At 37.0% G+C, this 16699-nt stretch overlaps 2 protein-coding genes across 3 annotated transcripts in view; one reads left to right on the forward strand and one right to left on the reverse strand.

Moving 5' to 3' along the window:
- kdr (kinase insert domain receptor (a type III receptor tyrosine kinase)) overlaps nucleotides 1-1428 on the reverse strand; it is a 32041-nt gene extending 30613 nt beyond the window's left edge. For both annotated transcript variants that reach the window (XM_038280707.1, XM_038280706.1), the window contains exon 1: nucleotides 1136-1428. In XM_038280707.1, coding sequence (XP_038136635.1) covers nucleotides 1136-1202 — 67 coding nt within the window. In that variant the 5' untranslated portion in view covers nucleotides 1203-1428. The remainder of the gene's footprint in view (nucleotides 1-1135) is intronic.
- An 8625-nt stretch (nucleotides 1429-10053) lies between these two features.
- Nucleotides 10054-15440, forward strand: srd5a3 (steroid 5 alpha-reductase 3). The gene is made up of 5 exons (XM_038280690.1): nucleotides 10054-10323; nucleotides 10469-10620; nucleotides 10691-10876; nucleotides 10957-11082; nucleotides 13479-15440. The coding sequence occupies exons 1-5, from the start codon at nucleotides 10100-10102 to the stop codon at nucleotides 13736-13738; spliced, it is 948 nt and encodes a 315-aa protein (XP_038136618.1). The 5' UTR covers nucleotides 10054-10099; the 3' UTR covers nucleotides 13739-15440.
- Nucleotides 15441-16699: the final 1259 nt, after the last annotated feature.

The following is a 16699-nucleotide window of genomic DNA, read 5'->3' on the forward strand; positions in this document are numbered from 1 at the left end:
GCAAAGCTTGTTTTAAAATATTATCAGCCTCAAGTAGATAAGCCTGAAAACCCAACAGATGCGCTTTAACGCAACAATGTGATAGAGAAGAGAAAATGCTTCCATTAATGTCAAAATGTGGTATGGGTTGATTAAAAGGGGTTTTAAGAACATAAAAAGAGTCCTAAAGGCTAAAAAGAGTCCTTTTTTGAAGATTGTTTGAGTTATATGAAGACAAGATTGAGCTGGTCCAATGTTGAAACAAAAAAGTGTTTGGAGGGAGGTTGGAGAGAAGGAAGTTGGAGGACAACAACTTTCCATTGTTTTTAAAGGTTTCAAGTTGGTTCTCGAAGCCATTTTTCCACTGCCACAGAAAATGGCGGAGCTGTGTCAAAACAGGAAGCGGGGGAAGATGGGTTGGGTCAAGCTCAATAGTCCAGCACAGTTTGACCTAGGTGGGGGTTCCTGTTACAGAGGATATAGGCCAACCATCGCCTCCCCGTGCGCTCCTAAAGGACAAGTCTTTATCGTATGGAAAATAATCTTTATTAGTGGCCAATCACAAAAACTGCACACTTTTTTTAGTTTGTGTGCAATGTAATCATCTTGGAATTACAATATAAAACAATATTTGACAGAAAAAAAACTAAAATTAGTTTTTAAATAACCACAAATTAATAGATTTGGATTAATAATATACAATATAAATTAGCTGATGCTAAATTTAAACATTTATATTTAGATCTCATTTACACTTATCTTGCTTTCCAATCACGGACATTTGAAAACTTAATGCAACCATTAAATTCCTTTAACAAAGAAGATTTTTCGAAGAGATCAATATTTGTTTGTACATCTATAGCGGTGTTATATTAATGCATAATTTAAAACCATGATCTGTCACAAATATTAGTTTATTACAGTAACACATCTGAAGGTTTGAGAATATCACAAAAACAAAAAGCTGACATGTTCAGGTTAAACAGGAGACAGAATATGTGGATTAATTGCTACTGTACATCCAGATTATTTAAAATCTAGTTCATCTACCTTTTTCTGGTATAATTCACAGCATTTAAAACATATGTAACACTGTTATTATTCATCTCATTGTTATCAAATATTTTCCTAAAATGTTTTTGTTTCATTATCTTACCAGATACACCAGTTATTTGCAGAAAAACGGCCAGCAGTAGAATAGCTGAGATCACCTTCTTCATCATCCAACAAAAATCAAGGACTGAATCCTCATTAAAGTAAAAATAAAAACCTCAGAGAAACAATAAAAGAAAGATATCCAACTGTCGTGTTAGGAACCCATGAGGCACTGAGGTTTAGTTTTCCACTTCAGATAAAGTTTGAAAGTCATGGACTCAGCCAGAGGTCACTGCTCTGTGCAGCGCGTCTCTACGTGCTTCTCTCTGAGCTGCTGCTGCTGAGGATGCAGAGAGGAGCCTCAGTGAGAGGCCCGAAAGGAAGGAGGGGCATTCAAAACTATGTACCACAGACAGCCACACTGCTGAACCTGTTCCTGGGGGGCAGATATTTTCACGTTTCCAGATCAAACTGGAATGTTGGTCTTGTCTGCTAATGTATGAAGGTTTGAGTTGCCTACTTTTGGTGCTGGATTGTCAGAAATGTGATAATCCTGATTTTTACATAACTCTTGTGATGCTAAGCAAATGGGTAGAAAAAAGTGCAGCAATAATTAGTGATAAAGGTATATTTGGCAGATCTGAAAGACAGTTGAAAGTTATGGTTTATTTATCTATACTATAACAACAAATAATATTATCTATGTATTTAGTCATAATGATGGAGTTTTATCCAGCAAAGGTGCTAAAAATCAGAGCATGTCAGTTTGTAGTACCACTGCATCCAGGACATAAAGGTTGTTGGTTCTATTCCCACAAAGCATTTAACTTAAATTTGCTCAGTGAGCTTTGCATTAGTGTATGAATGTGATTTTAACTGAGTAAATGACTAAAAAGTGCTTTAGAAATTCAGACCACTCATAGTGACTTAAAAAAAACTATTGAAATATTGCAGGGCTATATTTAGTTACTAGCTCTTGTTATTTTTATTTTTCTCTATAATTATTTAGTACTTTGTGTGGGTCTGTCATAATATGACAATAAAAGGCAAAGAACAGAGTGATAAAAAGGTTGGAAAAGTGTATTTAGAAGCCACTACACTTCAACTGATCAATTTAAGATGATTTTGCCAAGGAAAAAAATGAACATTCATTTTAAGAAAATATATTCTTTAATTTTGTCTGAAAATATTAATTTGATGAAAGTTATGCTTTCTGTGTCCCTTTTTACCATAAGTAAGTATGTTAATATCATACTATTATGTGAACCCAGGACAATAAAATCTGTGCTTATATTGCAAAAAACTGTTTTTATTCACTGACGTCATTTTTTACAGAGTAAACTTGTCCTCAAATTTGGAAATGTAATCTCTGATCATCATCAGATAAGATGAGACTTTTGTTGTGACCATAGTATGGGTTCAGGTGGAACTTTGGGGTTATCCACATGTTTCCTGGCTTGGTCACTTCTGTAGGGAAAGTCTGCCAGCCTGTCTATGCTACTCTATACCATCACTTCCTGGAGGACACTTTACACCAAATTATGTTCTGGAAAAACTAATAACAGATATATTTTCACAGCTATTTCATTTTGTTCTCTTCTTTCAGCACCATGTGACTGCCCAAAAAATGACCCAGACTCAGACAAAGAAAAACATAAGATAGAACAACAATCAAAAATGATGATGTTTTAAGTCAAGTATCCTTAATCTCACATCAAACTTTTCTTTTAAACTGGAAAACGTCCAACATAAATATAAAAAATTGTTAACAATATTTATTTCAAAACGGAAAAAAAAGAAGGAAAAATATCACAACTAAAGATCTGTAGTCTTCATCCAGCTCTGTCTAAAGAAAGGCTAATTTAAGATTACATGATTTTTATAGCACTGCTTTTAATAGAGAGGTTTTTATAGAGCTATAGAGCCAATACCAAAAAATAAAGGGGGGAAGTTTAGGGGCTGCTAGTGTGCCTGGGCACATTGTTCTTTTCTCATCTTTATTCACTCTACTATTCCAAAGATCCATTAAATATTAGAACAGATTAGCCCCTCCTCCTCCTTTAATCATATTAGGTTGAATATCTTCTAATCTTTACAGTGGTGGGCAAGTACTCAACAGTAGAACATGAGTAAAAGTATTGATATTCATAGTCAAATCTTACTCAATTGCAAGCAGTGCTGTGCCGATGCCATTTGTTGGTCCCTATACTGATACCCGATACCTGGCTGTGCAGTATTGTCCAATACCATACTGATACCATCTGTTTGAAATTGATGTGTGTGTTAGTATATATGAAGAACTGCATACTACCTGGATGTAAAATAATTGCCATCAGGGCTTTGTCAAGCTGCTGCCTACCTTGAATGGGTGACAAAAGATGAATAAATGTTTGGCTCTCTAAATGGTATCGTGCCCTATTTGCTGATACTCGCCGATACCACCATTTTGGTGCTGGATCAGGGCCCCGCCCGATACTGGTTTCCGGATCGGTGCAACACTACTTAAAAGTAAAAGTTAGTCAAAAATTTACTTAAGTTTAAGTATTCAAGTACTCATATTTGTTAATACCTTATTATTCTAAAGTACATGTATTTAAAAGTACTTAAATATTCAAAAATACAGATCAAATTTTACATTTTCTAAATAAAGATTTCAGTGCATTTCTGTATAATTTTCAGAGTAATTCTAAAGAACCTTGTAATTTTCAGAAATCACCTCATGTATTGATGCGTATAACCACTTGCTACAGATTCTACACCATCTGGTAACAACTTCTGCATTAAAATGCTACAAAAACATAAAGAAAGATGTTTTTATTTTTATTTCATATTAAAAAAACAAACAAAAAGAAAACAGGACAGTCTTGATTCTCCTCACACTTTCACTATGAAACAGAGGTTTAAAGTTGAATCTATTACTACAAAGAAACTGCAGCCCTGCTTTGATAACTCATCATACTGAATAACTGGCCCACATAACAATAATTAAAGCTTGATCAAATTTATAAACAACCATTTACATCTGCCCTGAGTTTCTCACAAGTTTGGAATGTCATTAAATCTCTAAAACAGTGGCATCCAAATTCAGAAATTCTTGAAATTGTATTTCAAGAAACAAAAACAGCAACACTGGATTACAAAACTAAGCTGACCAAAAGGAACAAGTAACAGCAGCTTCCTCGAAATGTAATAGAGTGAAAGTGATTAGTACCCCATTCAAGAAATTACTTAAAGGTACACTATGCAACCGGTGTTGATTTTCCAGCGAGGCTCCCCCCAGAGGGCAAAAGTAAAAGTGCACTGTCGTAAATATGCACAGCTGTTCTCCTGGTTTCCCCGTCAAGCCAGGCGCGGTTGTTTTGAGCTTAGCAGATAGGCGAACGCAACGAATGACTAATGCTGCGTTCACACTGGACGCAGCTGGTGCGACAGAAGCAGCGACTTTACATGCAAAGTCAATGGTTGACGCGCATGAAGGCGCAGCAAAAGGTCCCGCGGCGCGTTTTGAGCAGCAGGTGCAGCGCGTCTGAGCTGCTGAAGCAGTGCGTCGGGCGCGTTTAATCATCTGACGCAGGGAGAGAGACACAGCGCTGATGATCAGAGGCTATCATCACTCCTCTTAAACAGTTTATTGACGCCTAAATTAACTTAAAATGCAGAAATCTGCCGGCAGAATATGCAGTTTGGATTATTTAGATGAAAAACACCTACCAGCTGCCGCGGTGAACCACGAGGAGGCGACCCGGCCAGAGGCTGCTGATGAAGGGATTCCTACTGTCGGCGCACCGCTGGTATGTGGGGGTCTGAGCGGCTCCGACAGAAAAAATATTGAAGGCAGGATAATAATCTGAATGAACTGACTGCACTGATTACGTTTTCAGGTGTATTTTCTCACTTAAACACATATTAAAACTACTTTATTCCCACTGATCACAGCAAATATAGCTGCGAGGCAGAGAAAGGATAGTGAAGCTCCGCCCAACGCGCGTCAGACACACTTTTGCACCGCGCAGCAAGGCTGCTTCAGCCGCGCGTCAGAACTAACTGGTACAAGCAGCAAAAATGAAGCAGCAGACGCGATTTTGCTGCGTCCGATGTAAACGTAGCATAACTGCACAAAGATCGCCACTGTGCTAGCAACGAGCATGCTTTTAACTGGGGGCGTGTAGCAGTTCTCGCCGTAAAGCAAGACTGACTCTCGCGAGACTTCTGAGCCTGTGGGTGCGGGTCGGTGCTCCTGCAATTGCAAGTGCGGTATTTCCCCCACAGACCACCAGGGCGGCCGAGAATACCTTTGTTCAACCTGAAATGACTCATTTAATCATCCAAAACGTTATGGAACACATTAATTAACTGAAAAATGTTGCATAGTGTGCCTTTAAGATACTCAAAAACATACTTAATCAAGTAATAAAGTAAATGTGCTTAGTTACTTTCCACCACTGAAAAACATTTTTTTCTTGCTCAGATAGCTCTTCCTACAAAAAAAAGCTATTTCTGACACTTAGCTTATTTTAAAATTCCAGTAGATAATCATGTTTGGGGGGGAAAAAAAAGGAAAAACTGTTGGGATCTGGAGATCTGCCACCTTTCTCCAGCAGAGGGCGTCCCTGGGTCTCCTGAGCTAAAGCCACCAGCACACCTGCGGCTGATCATCTCATCAGGAGACAAGCTTTATAAGCAGCGGCTGAACTTCCCTTCAGTGCCAGAGTGTTAAACAGTTATGGTTAGCAAGCCTGAGCCAAACCTGTTGCCTGAATCTCTGACTGCTCTGAAAGCCAACCTGATTCTAACCTGCCTTTGTCACATTCAAAGACCTGCCTGCCATCTCTGTGAAGCCAAACCTGAAGATCAACAGTCCTTATCTGCAAGCTAGTTCTCACGAGAGAACTAGGAGATCAACTCAAGGTCTGAACCTCTCAAGTCTGAAGTCAGGCCCTGCCGCTGCTAAACCCTCTGCTGAACCCTCAGTCTCTGGACCCTTCTGGTTCTCCAACGCTCAGTCTGAACTACCATCAGGTACAGATCAGTTACAAGTTCTGTCAAGACTCATCTGCTACTTGGCTAATCAAACTGTCCCTCTCTGCAGAGAGCCCTGTGTTTCCAGTCCCGGACCCGTTCCAGTATCAGTGCAAATAACTTTATTGTGTGAATCTCTCAATAAACAGTTGTTAACTTTTACTCTGCCTCCGTGGTGTTCTGCATTTGGGTTGAGCTCCTTAGACCCAACATGACAAAAACATTGTTAGTTCAGCAGAAAATGTGCATTCATGTTAACTTTCTATGTTGTCAGATTATCTAACTGGCCTTATTTGTCAGGTTTGGTTTAGAGATTTAGATATATACAATAGAACAGGTCTTTGAATATCTGACACTTAAGAGGTTTGTAAAGTTTTTTATATTAGAATAAATACATAAATTCAGGATTTGCAAATTATCGAGTGGTTATATGTTCCAGTTATGGTAAAAATGATGTGATTTAATTCTTAAAGTAAACGGGCCATTACCAGATTAATCTTGTCAGTGATATTCAAACCCCATGAACTGTTCCAACTTCTGTCACTTACAGCAACAATAAAGCATTTTGTTGGGACTTAACGTGTTACACACTGATAATTGAATAATTGTTAAAGTGGAAGCAAAGTTATTATGGATTTAATATAGTTAAGTTGTTTTTATTTTCATCATCGTTTAATAAAATCCAGCGAGAGCAGTTAGCTTTTGATGGTAGTTCTGGGTTGATATCTGTCAGCTGTGGCATATAAAGCTCTCTCATTACAATATACTGTACCTGGCTTTACTGAATTTCTGTCACTACCGGAAGTTTTTCCCTCATACTGATTTTTTACAGTTTAAAATCTGCAGTATTGTCTTTCTTTGCTTCCCAATAAAATGCACCCTTTCATTTCCAAGAAGATCAATAAATATAACAAACATTTTTTGCAAAATTCAAACTTTAACAGAATAAGCATTTTGAAAACTTGTGTTGAACAAGGTTTTGTATTTTCCTCACCTCTAATGACTTTTTAGAGCTTTGTTTGGATTTTAAAGGTCAGTGTCCGACAATTGAGTGTAGAAAGAATGGTTATGAAACCCTCTAATGATGAAAGGCAAAAAAGAAATAAAAAACAATTGTATGAAACGTTTACACTGCTGTTTGGAAAACCATAAAATGGGCACAATGGAGAACGAGTCAGGAATAAAACCGCAAGGTTGCAGCACTTTTTTGGCATAAAAAATGCATTAAAAAAAACATATTCAGAATTTTCATATTACTTTAGAAAGTTTTAACATTTACCAGATATAAAGGTAGCTCGATGCATTGATAGTGAGACTGTTTATCCAACAATCTTTAACAGCAGAGATGGTTGAAGGCTGAAATTCAAATAGGGGGCCTTTTATATCCCATTATCCAACCAGCTCAACTGATATCTATTTTATATCCTCTTTTTTTAAATGAGCATTAGATATCTAACATAATCTTTTTTAGGGTTTAAAAGTGTAAAGCTATAAAATCAGGTCAAAGTATTATAGATAGATTTATCAACTAAATGTGTGTTTTTTTAAGTTAGGAGTTACTAACTAAAGATTCAGTTGATCCCTGTTGAGAGAAAAGCTTCGGTTTTCCATTTTTGTTTTCAGCCGTCTAAACTTCTACAGATCAGAACATAATACTGACCACAACCACACCCTCAAAGAGGAGCTGTTTGAGTATGTTCATTTTTGCTGCACCAGAATCTGGCTTTGGCTCAGCAGGTATCCCCACTCCATCCACCTACTCGCCTCTTCTGCTGTCGGTGGGGCTGCTCCTGTCAGTCTGTTTCAGCACCATGTAGCTTTTCACCGTGTGAATGGGTGAATAACTTGCGTTAGGGTGAAGCAGTAAACTTAATGAGAGTGCTTTGTGTTTGCAGGCCAATTACCATTCTGGTAAAATCCTTAGTAAAAATACATTAAAATTCATTTTTGGTTGGTAAGGATTTCTTTTTAGATCGACACTGTTAAGAAACCTTAACTTAACCAACTTAGACATTATCTCTTCTAATTTTACTTAAACATTTTAACTTCAGTTACATCCCACCAGATTATACAGTCTTAGAGAGAAAAAGCAGAAAGAAATAAGGAGATACAACAAATTTAGAAACTCCAACTACTCTTGGATTATTTCTTAAAATATCTGCAGGTATGGTGATACTTGGAAAACTTGTTTATAAAACATTTGGGAAGTACAATAAAAAAAAGAAAAAAACCATTATCAATTCTTTAGGGCCAATTGAGGGACATTTTTGGCTCAGTAAAAAAGAAAAGGACACTGGAAGCTGGAAACGGGAAAGAACAGGAAATGGTCTGCATTTCCTCAGACAGGATACTGTGCTGCTTCTCCAAGAGGCATCCTGGAATCTGCTGTGTCAAATGTCATGCCAAGTTTTTGACTCAAACAAACCAACTGAGATCCACAATGCAGAAAAGAGAACAACACATATGAAGAAGCAACCTGGGGTAACAAAGCTCACTCAAAGCTGGGGTTGTCGATGATTTTTATGTCTATATTTGGTTAGCTGGCCTTTAAAATATGATTTTTCTCCCATCAGTTTAAACGCAAACATGATAATATCAGGGGCTCCTAGTCTGTGAAATAAGTGGCTTAATCAAACCCCCTGATCATTCATGGGATGAGCGATCCATGGGTTTGACCAATCAAAGATTTAGTTGCTGCTGCACAATATTCAAGCCCTATATTAGACTGATGACTGGATTCCACAAAATTGTGCTAGAAACATCAATCTGCTGTGATGCTATTGATGCAAATATCCACAGATTTTGGTCCATTTTGAAGAATTTGCATTCTGTTTATAGCCTGTAATAAAAATACATATTTTATTATCTGTGTACCAGAAGTTATTAGTAGAGAAAGGACACCACTGGGTTGTATCTGAAAATATAACGTTTTTAGTTGAATGCATGTCTGTGAAAACAGGGTAGAAACATTGAAATAGAAAAAGTAGGTCTCCATTGATATGTGGAAGTCCTTTCTTACATCAGAGATACATTTAAAAAATCTCTTGATTTCTTGATCTTATGAAATGCTTTCATAATGTTCATTTTCCAGAAGTCTTGCATTTACCACTAATTTGACATACACCATTTAACAGGCAATGGGATATTATGATATCTCTTATCACAAAATGTGACCATACCATAATTTAAGAGAAATGAAGCTTGGCTGACTTCCCAATTTCACTTGTCTTTCTACTCTAAACAAAACATATTTCATTGCAATATATGTCAATCCAGCTAAAGTTAAGCCCCAAAACTAATTGAGAATTTATATCTAAACATGAAAAGTTAAGTTCTCACATGCTCTCTAATAAAAAGTTATTTTCTGAGACAGATCATCTCAGAAAATGTCCATCGCAGTATGGACCACGCTACAGTGGTAGAAACATAACCAAAAACATTTGTGGCTCTATAAATATATCCATTCAACCCCTTCTGGCCCATTTTCTAGACTTACTCAACATACTACATATATTCATACTTTTCTTGTAAATGTCTCTATCTTCTACGTTGTTTCTAACTACTTTTCTAAAATATGTTCTATTCTTTCATCGGAGTGTTTTACATTGTTTTCCTATAAGCTTCTTTAATTGTTATTTCTGTCTGCATACATGTTTAATCTAAGCAATATTTGTCCTGCTTTCATAATACCAAAAAAATTCTTGAAAAAAAAAGAAAGAAAAACATTTTTTAATGCTGAAATTAAATAAATAAATAAAAACAATTACCCGTTAACTTCACATTCAGCTACTTGTTTTGATGGTTTATCACTAACTATCCAATAAAATACTGCAGTGAAGTATTACTGAAGTAGTACTGAAGTTTTTAGATGCAGAAACAAGAGCGCCTTCTAGAGTCCCAATCTTTGAATTTACAGTGACTGCGGAACCTTCCACACTCTCCGTTTTCCGGTAGGTGTTTTTTCCTTGTTGCACAAAACAATGTCCACGACCAGCTGAGCAGAAACATGACTTGGAGCTCAGACAGCTTCAGTCCGTTAGATGCTTTGTGGTTATGTCTGGCTCTATGTTTCCTCGTAGCTTTTATCATTCACAAAGCCTCAACTCAGCTGCCGGTAGTGAACCGGAAGTCCACTTTGTTTATATTGTTTCAGGACCTCATTCGTTACGGAAAAACCAAGCAGAAGCTAAACCGGTCAAAGTGGTTGACAGTTTTTGACGTTCCTAAACGGTAACAGACAATTAAAAGTGCTACATACATCCGTAAAATGTAGCTTAATTGTAGTTTGCCATAAATAAGCTGGCTGTTTGAAATAAAGATAATTGATTTGCTAATAACAATATAACTCCTACCTAAGCCTGTTTTGTTCATACAGGTGGTTTTGGCACTTTTATGCCATCTCTGTTTGCTGGAATGTCTTCCTTCTGCTGTTATCGTTTAACTGCATGCACCAGCTGCAGCCTTACCCATCATGGCTGACTGGGATGATGGAGATTTTAGCAGGTGTACCTGTCTTTGATGGCCACGGTAAACACACTCTGCTCTCTCAAAGCCTGTGTTTTTTGTCTGACCCTTGCTGATGGTCCCTTCTATGTAGCCCCGCAGCTTTCCACAGTCCTGGTGCAGCTGTTGCTGTGTGTCCACTCCCTCAGGAGGCTCCTGGAGTGTCTGTTTGTCAGCGTGTTTTCAGATGGGTCCATGCATCTGGTGCAGTATTTGTTCGGGCTGGGATATTACATTGTGCTGGGATTGACTGTGCTTTGCTCGGATAAAATGGCAAGAGGTTAGATTATCTTCAAATCCTCTTTGTATCCTGTTTTATGCCCTTCTGCTATGGTGCAAACTCTTATGCTGCTTGTTTAGGTCCAAGCACTCACCTCAATCAGCTAGATTGGATGCAGACGGCTGGGTTTCTTCTCTTCATCGCAGCCTCTCTTGTGCAGCACCAGTCTATGGTCCTGTTCGCAGGGCTCCGAAAAGGAAAATCAGGTCAGTCTGTGATAGTTTATTAAACTCAACCATTACTAACACTTGGGTTGAAAAGACTATAGGTGTCAGTGAAACACAATCATATGTGGGCATAAATGAATATCAGAGACCAATGTTTTGATGACATTGAAAAAAACAAATGAGCACCAATAACTGCTGTGTGACACATCCTCTGTGACATGGTGAGACTTGCAGTATCAGTAGCGCCTGCCCTGCAGGACTAAGGATGTGATTTGTTCATGCTGTGAAACAGGCTTTGCCTCAGTGACAGTGAATTACATTCTAATTCCTGCATAATAAAGCTGAGTGACTCAGCAGCATTTTCAGTACAGTACTGCCTGGTCAATCACCCCATAGCATCAGTCTTCTGTTTGTCAGTTCAATAACTAGTTAAAATGCAAACAAATTATGTCCTGATTAGTGCAGTAACTGTGGATAAGAAAGTGCCATATTTGACTGCAGTGCCGGACCCTCAGGCGCCTTAGCCGAGGTGATCAGTATCTCTTAGCCTGGGCAGGCAAACCCCCACTGAGAGATTCTTAGCGTGAACTGTTAGTTCCCCAAAATTTTAATAACCTAAAGTATGGTGGAGGATTTTTGTGATTTTTTTTAAAAAACCTGCCCTCTCAAATAAAAAAAAAAAATGCTCATGCACAACCCTGTACCCACTCCCAAGAGGGAACCCGTATTAAACACATGTGAGAGCATGCACGAGCCCTTTTCTCCTCGTGCACGCTCTGTTCAAAAGTTGCTGTTGGCATCGCTTTCCAAAAGAAGATTTGCAATTTTTCCACTATTTCAGTTCCACTGAAATAGTGGAAAGTGAAAATAGGGATGAGTAAGTGAAAATAGGGATGAGCACGTAGGACGGCCTTATGATTGACAATTAGGAGGGACCCTTATTTTGATGACTCACCTGGAAAAAGAATATCCTCTACTACATCTTTAAAATAATTTAAAACAAACAAACACCCTGGATAAAAACATGAAAAATTAAATAAATTAAAGAAGATGGTAGATGAAAGCATAAAATAGTTGAGTTTAAGAAACTTTCCATTTCCAAGTGTCCACGGTTACAAAACATTGAGGGGTGGTGTTTGTCGTTGGGCAGAGGCAGACCATTAAGAAAACAGCAATTGCTGCTGCAGAATCGGCATCTGCCTTTTCTAGAAAAGCCACATGCCCTTTGCCATTTTTGGATCTCACCACTGCTGCAACATTATTATCTATAATCAAAGATAATGATTGAAGCAGCCTAGCTGATATTTCCCTTCAGGATGGTGTTCCAGACTAACATGAAGAGACCAGGTGAAGCTATTATGATGAGAAACAGCAGAGAGAACATAAAGTCAGAGGTTGAACTTACAAATGCTGCAGAGTGGGAGAATAGAGAATTATGTAAAGAGGGTCCCTATGTCCTCCAGAAGTCTAAGCCTAAAGCGGTATAACTATAGAGATAGCTCAGGATAACCTGAGCCACTCTGACTATAAGCTTTATCAAAAAGGAACCTTTTAAGCCTAGTCTTAAAAGTAGACAGGGTGTCTGCCTCACGGACTAAAACTGGTAGTTGGTTCCAACGGAGAGGAGCCTGATAACTAAAAGATCTGCCTCCCATTCTATTTTTAGAAATTCTAGTAACCACTAGTAAACCTGCAGATTGAGAGCGAAGTGCTCTGTTAGGAACATAAGGAACAATCAGATCTCTGATATCAGATGGAGCTTGGTTATGTAGGGCTTCATACCTCATTCTGAATATATATATATATATATATATATATATATATATATATATATATATATATATATATATATATATATATATATATATATATATATATATATATATATGGGGGGGGGGTACATTTCACAGGAAGCCAATGAAGAGAAACAGACAGGAGAGATATAAACTTCCTTTTTTAATTTTCATCTGGCTGCAGCATTTTGGATCAGCTGAAAGCTTTTAACTACAGTTTGTGGACTTCCTGATAGTCAAGAATTACAATAGTCCAGCTTGAAGTAACAAATGCATGGACTAGTTTCTCAGCATCACCTCTGGACAGGAGATTTCTAATTTTTGCAATATTCCACAGATGAAAGAAGTAAATTCTAGAAACCTCTTTTATATGGGATTTAAATGACAGGTCCTGATCATAAACAACACCCAAGATTTTTTTTTTTTTTTTATTATCTGGGATCAGTTTAATCCCATCCAAATGAAGTGACTGACTAATCAGCTTCTTTTTCAAGGACTCTGGTCCAAAGACTATAACTTCTTTTTTGTCTGGATTCAGGGGCAGGAATGTAAGAGTCATCCAGGTTTTTATGTCTTCGAGACCTTGTATATTTAAAATGTATGATCTAGACTAACGGTTATACTGTGTGTCTCTCCTTTTAGGAAGGGTCGAGACTCTGGCTCATAGGGTCCCAGAGGGAGGCTGGTTCGAACTGGTTTCATGCCCACATTACTTCGCCGAGCTGCTTATTTACATCTCACTGGGCTTTGTTCTTGGCAGATTCTCCGTCACCTGGTGGCTCGTCGTCCTGTATGTTCTCTTCAACCAGGCACTTGCAGGACAACTTTGTCATGACCTTTACGTCACCAAGTATGAGTCCTACCCTAAGCACAGAAGAGCATTTATTCCTTTTGTGCTCTGAGAGCTATGCAGCAATAAATGGACAGTGGACTTGGATTTATACCTGTTTTATACATGGCCTAACAATTGCTTATTTACAGAAAAGATGTGAAACAACAACCGTTGACCAAAACATCATTAAAACCACAGAGCTTTAAATCATTAAAGCATGAAAGGGGATCATTGAGGGAAAAAAAACAGTCCTCTCTTATAAGAAAAGAAAATAAGGAAAACTGATGGCTAAAAATCATAATGTTGACAATAACATTTTCTAACCTCAGAGACTTGAAACTCATCACTCAAAATAAACCATCTGAAATAACAGTGGAACCTTACAAAAACTTTTCACCAATTATAAGTGCTGGATTACTCTTCTGCCTTTTTTCTTAAAAATGTAGTAGACAATTTTTCTGTTTAATGTTCATATTATCCTTTGGTTGTCCTACATGCCAATCTTTGTTTGTTTCCTCTTGCTGCACATGCACACTTCTGATGTTCATGTATCCCCCGAGATTTGCTTTCAGCCATTCATTGTAGCTCTACTGCTTTAAAAATGTCTGACAGTCACAAGACCTTATCTGTCTTACATGTTTGTGAGAAGAAGAGAAAATCCTCAGTAGAAGATAAGACCAGAGGATATGCGGGAGATTCTTAAACATAATAGAGAAACTGCATGTGCAATTTATTGAAAAAAACAACTTGGTTGTTGCTCACATAGATTTCTGGAAAATGTTTCCACTATTCGTTGTTTCTTGTCCTTACTTTTGTTATATGAATTATTTAAATAAAAAATAGAAAAAAAATGATTTCTGGAAAAGTCTTGATCCATACAAAAAAATGACCTGAAATATTAGAGTAAGTGGGCCAGATCCGAATGCAGAGATTCATGGTCCTGAGAAGTAAACATAAATATATTTTCCCTTAGTATTCTTAAACTAAATCAAATTATCTGAAATTCCATGTTTTGATTTTCTCTTATACCAAACACATGGTATAATGCTGATTTATGTAATACTCCATAATTACATAATAGTGCAATAAGTAAGGCTTAAAAAAGATTCCAAACTTTCAATATAAATCAATATACATTTATTAACTAGTATGCTATTGATCCTAAGCTATTTAGTCTTTTAACTGTATTGAATAAGCTAAAATAATATTTTCGAGAAACTAATGTTTACATTGTGCTGATGACGATTCTCAGTCATCCAGGTCATAGTCATTCTGTAAAAGTTTAAAAAACAATCCACTGGACTTGGTTTCCAAGATTTGAATTAAAATCTTGCAAACCAAGTCCAGTGGATTGTTTCTTAAACTTTTACGGAATAATGTTTACATTAGTACAAGTGACTAGCCTTTTAGAAAATAAAAATATTCAGGCTCAGAGCACACATTTGCTGTTTTAAATAAGATGTCATAAAATGTTCATAGATTTTTGGATCTACAATTTTCAAAAACTCTTGGATCTACAAGTGGGGCAGTGCAATCTGCTCTAGGAGGTGTTCAAGTTTCATTGTCTGAAAAAAAAACAATGAAATGCTGCTGAATGTTCTTAAGATGGAGCTCCGAGACAGCAGGAACAACAGCTTAGGTCTTATGGGTTACAAAAAACTGCTGTCAAAAAGGTGAAACCAGAATACAACTCTTTGATGGCCACAATGCTTCAAATGAAAGGTTAAATACAACTCTTATAAAACTGTGGCTAATAAAAGAGTTTTTTATGAGTTTGGAGTGGATTTCTGTTTAATCTAGACCTGCATACTGTGCTTGACAATACTTGTTTTTAGGTTAAACAGAAAGATATATTTTGGTTCAGTCTCTACAGTGGATCTGCCATTTCATGGATAATGTTAAATCCTAAAATACCTTTTTTTTAAATACAGAAATTCATAAAAATTTCAGGATTCATCAAAGGTATTTTTCAAACTCCACAGATTGTGCTTCTAAGCATGCATTCTGGGTGCATGCAAACCCTTTATTTACACTTCTTCAAAATAAGCCCTAGGTCAGAGAGCTCTTAGTTCATTATCATTGACCTGTCATGTGAAACCGAAGAGTAAACTGGGCTGTCGGGGTCATATAACAGTGACGCTGTAAGAGCTGGTGTATGGAAACAACAGAAGCTGGCCTTTCAGTCCAATCTGTTTGAGCTGCACAAACTATACAGTCTTGGTTGAATCTAAAGAATATCAACATAGGAATCTACAATGTCCTAGAAATATGAATATTGATGCTTACCTATTTAAATGCTATTTCCCTTTAGTAATAAAGGCATTTGATTTATGACAGTAAAGTATAAGATACAGACGTCTTTACAGTCACTAGTAGTATAGACCATATAGAATTTATCAGCATATTTTGGGGTATTTTTTGTTGTGACAACAGTATTTAGAATGTAATTAAGCATGATTTGCCTGTGAATGTTTAATTTATACAATTAGAGCTCTTATAAGCAAAATTCTGTACAAAGAATTCAAAGTGTTTTGCATAAATCAAACAATGAAATAGAAGGAAAATAAAAGAAAAACATAGATAAAAAAACAAACGTGCATAAAACAAAACAGTTGGACCACAGACTAATGACATCTCAGTTAACAGTTTAACGATCAAAAGGAGATTAAAAAAAAAAATGATTTTTTTTTTTTTTTTTTTACTTTGACCTAAAAAAAAACTCAGGCTTTCAGCACTTTTACAGTCTTCTGGGAGTTTGTTCCAGATCAATGGAGCATAGGAACTAAATGCTGCTTCTTCATGTTTGGCTCTAGTTTTGGGTGTACAGAGTAGACTTGAACTAGAATACCTCAGTGGTCTGGGAGGTTGATACAATGACAACAAATCTGTTCTGTACAGAGGAGATGAACCATTCAGTGATTTATAGACTAACAAAGATTTTAAAGTCTATTCTCTAAGCTGAGGGGAGCCAGGGTAGGGACTTCAGAACTGGGATTATGTGCTCTACTATCTTAATTCTAGTAAGAGCAAG

This window comes from Cyprinodon tularosa, unplaced genomic scaffold (assembly GCF_016077235.1).
Source record: "Cyprinodon tularosa strain WSP-4 unplaced genomic scaffold, ASM1607723v1 ctg163, whole genome shotgun sequence".
In the NCBI taxonomy this organism is placed as follows: Eukaryota; Metazoa; Chordata; class Actinopteri; order Cyprinodontiformes; family Cyprinodontidae; genus Cyprinodon; species Cyprinodon tularosa.

Coding starts and splice junctions, on each gene's coding strand:
- srd5a3 (XM_038280690.1), top strand. CDS start 10,100: ATGACTTGGAGCTCAGACAGCTTCAGTCCGTTAGATGCTTTGTGGTTA. Junction 10,877..10,956: donor CTCGGATAAAATGGCAAGAG/GTTAGATTATCT, acceptor CTGCTTGTTTAG/GTCCAAGCACTCACCTCAAT. Junction 11,083..13,478: donor GCTCCGAAAAGGAAAATCAG/GTCAGTCTGTGA, acceptor CTCTCCTTTTAG/GAAGGGTCGAGACTCTGGCT.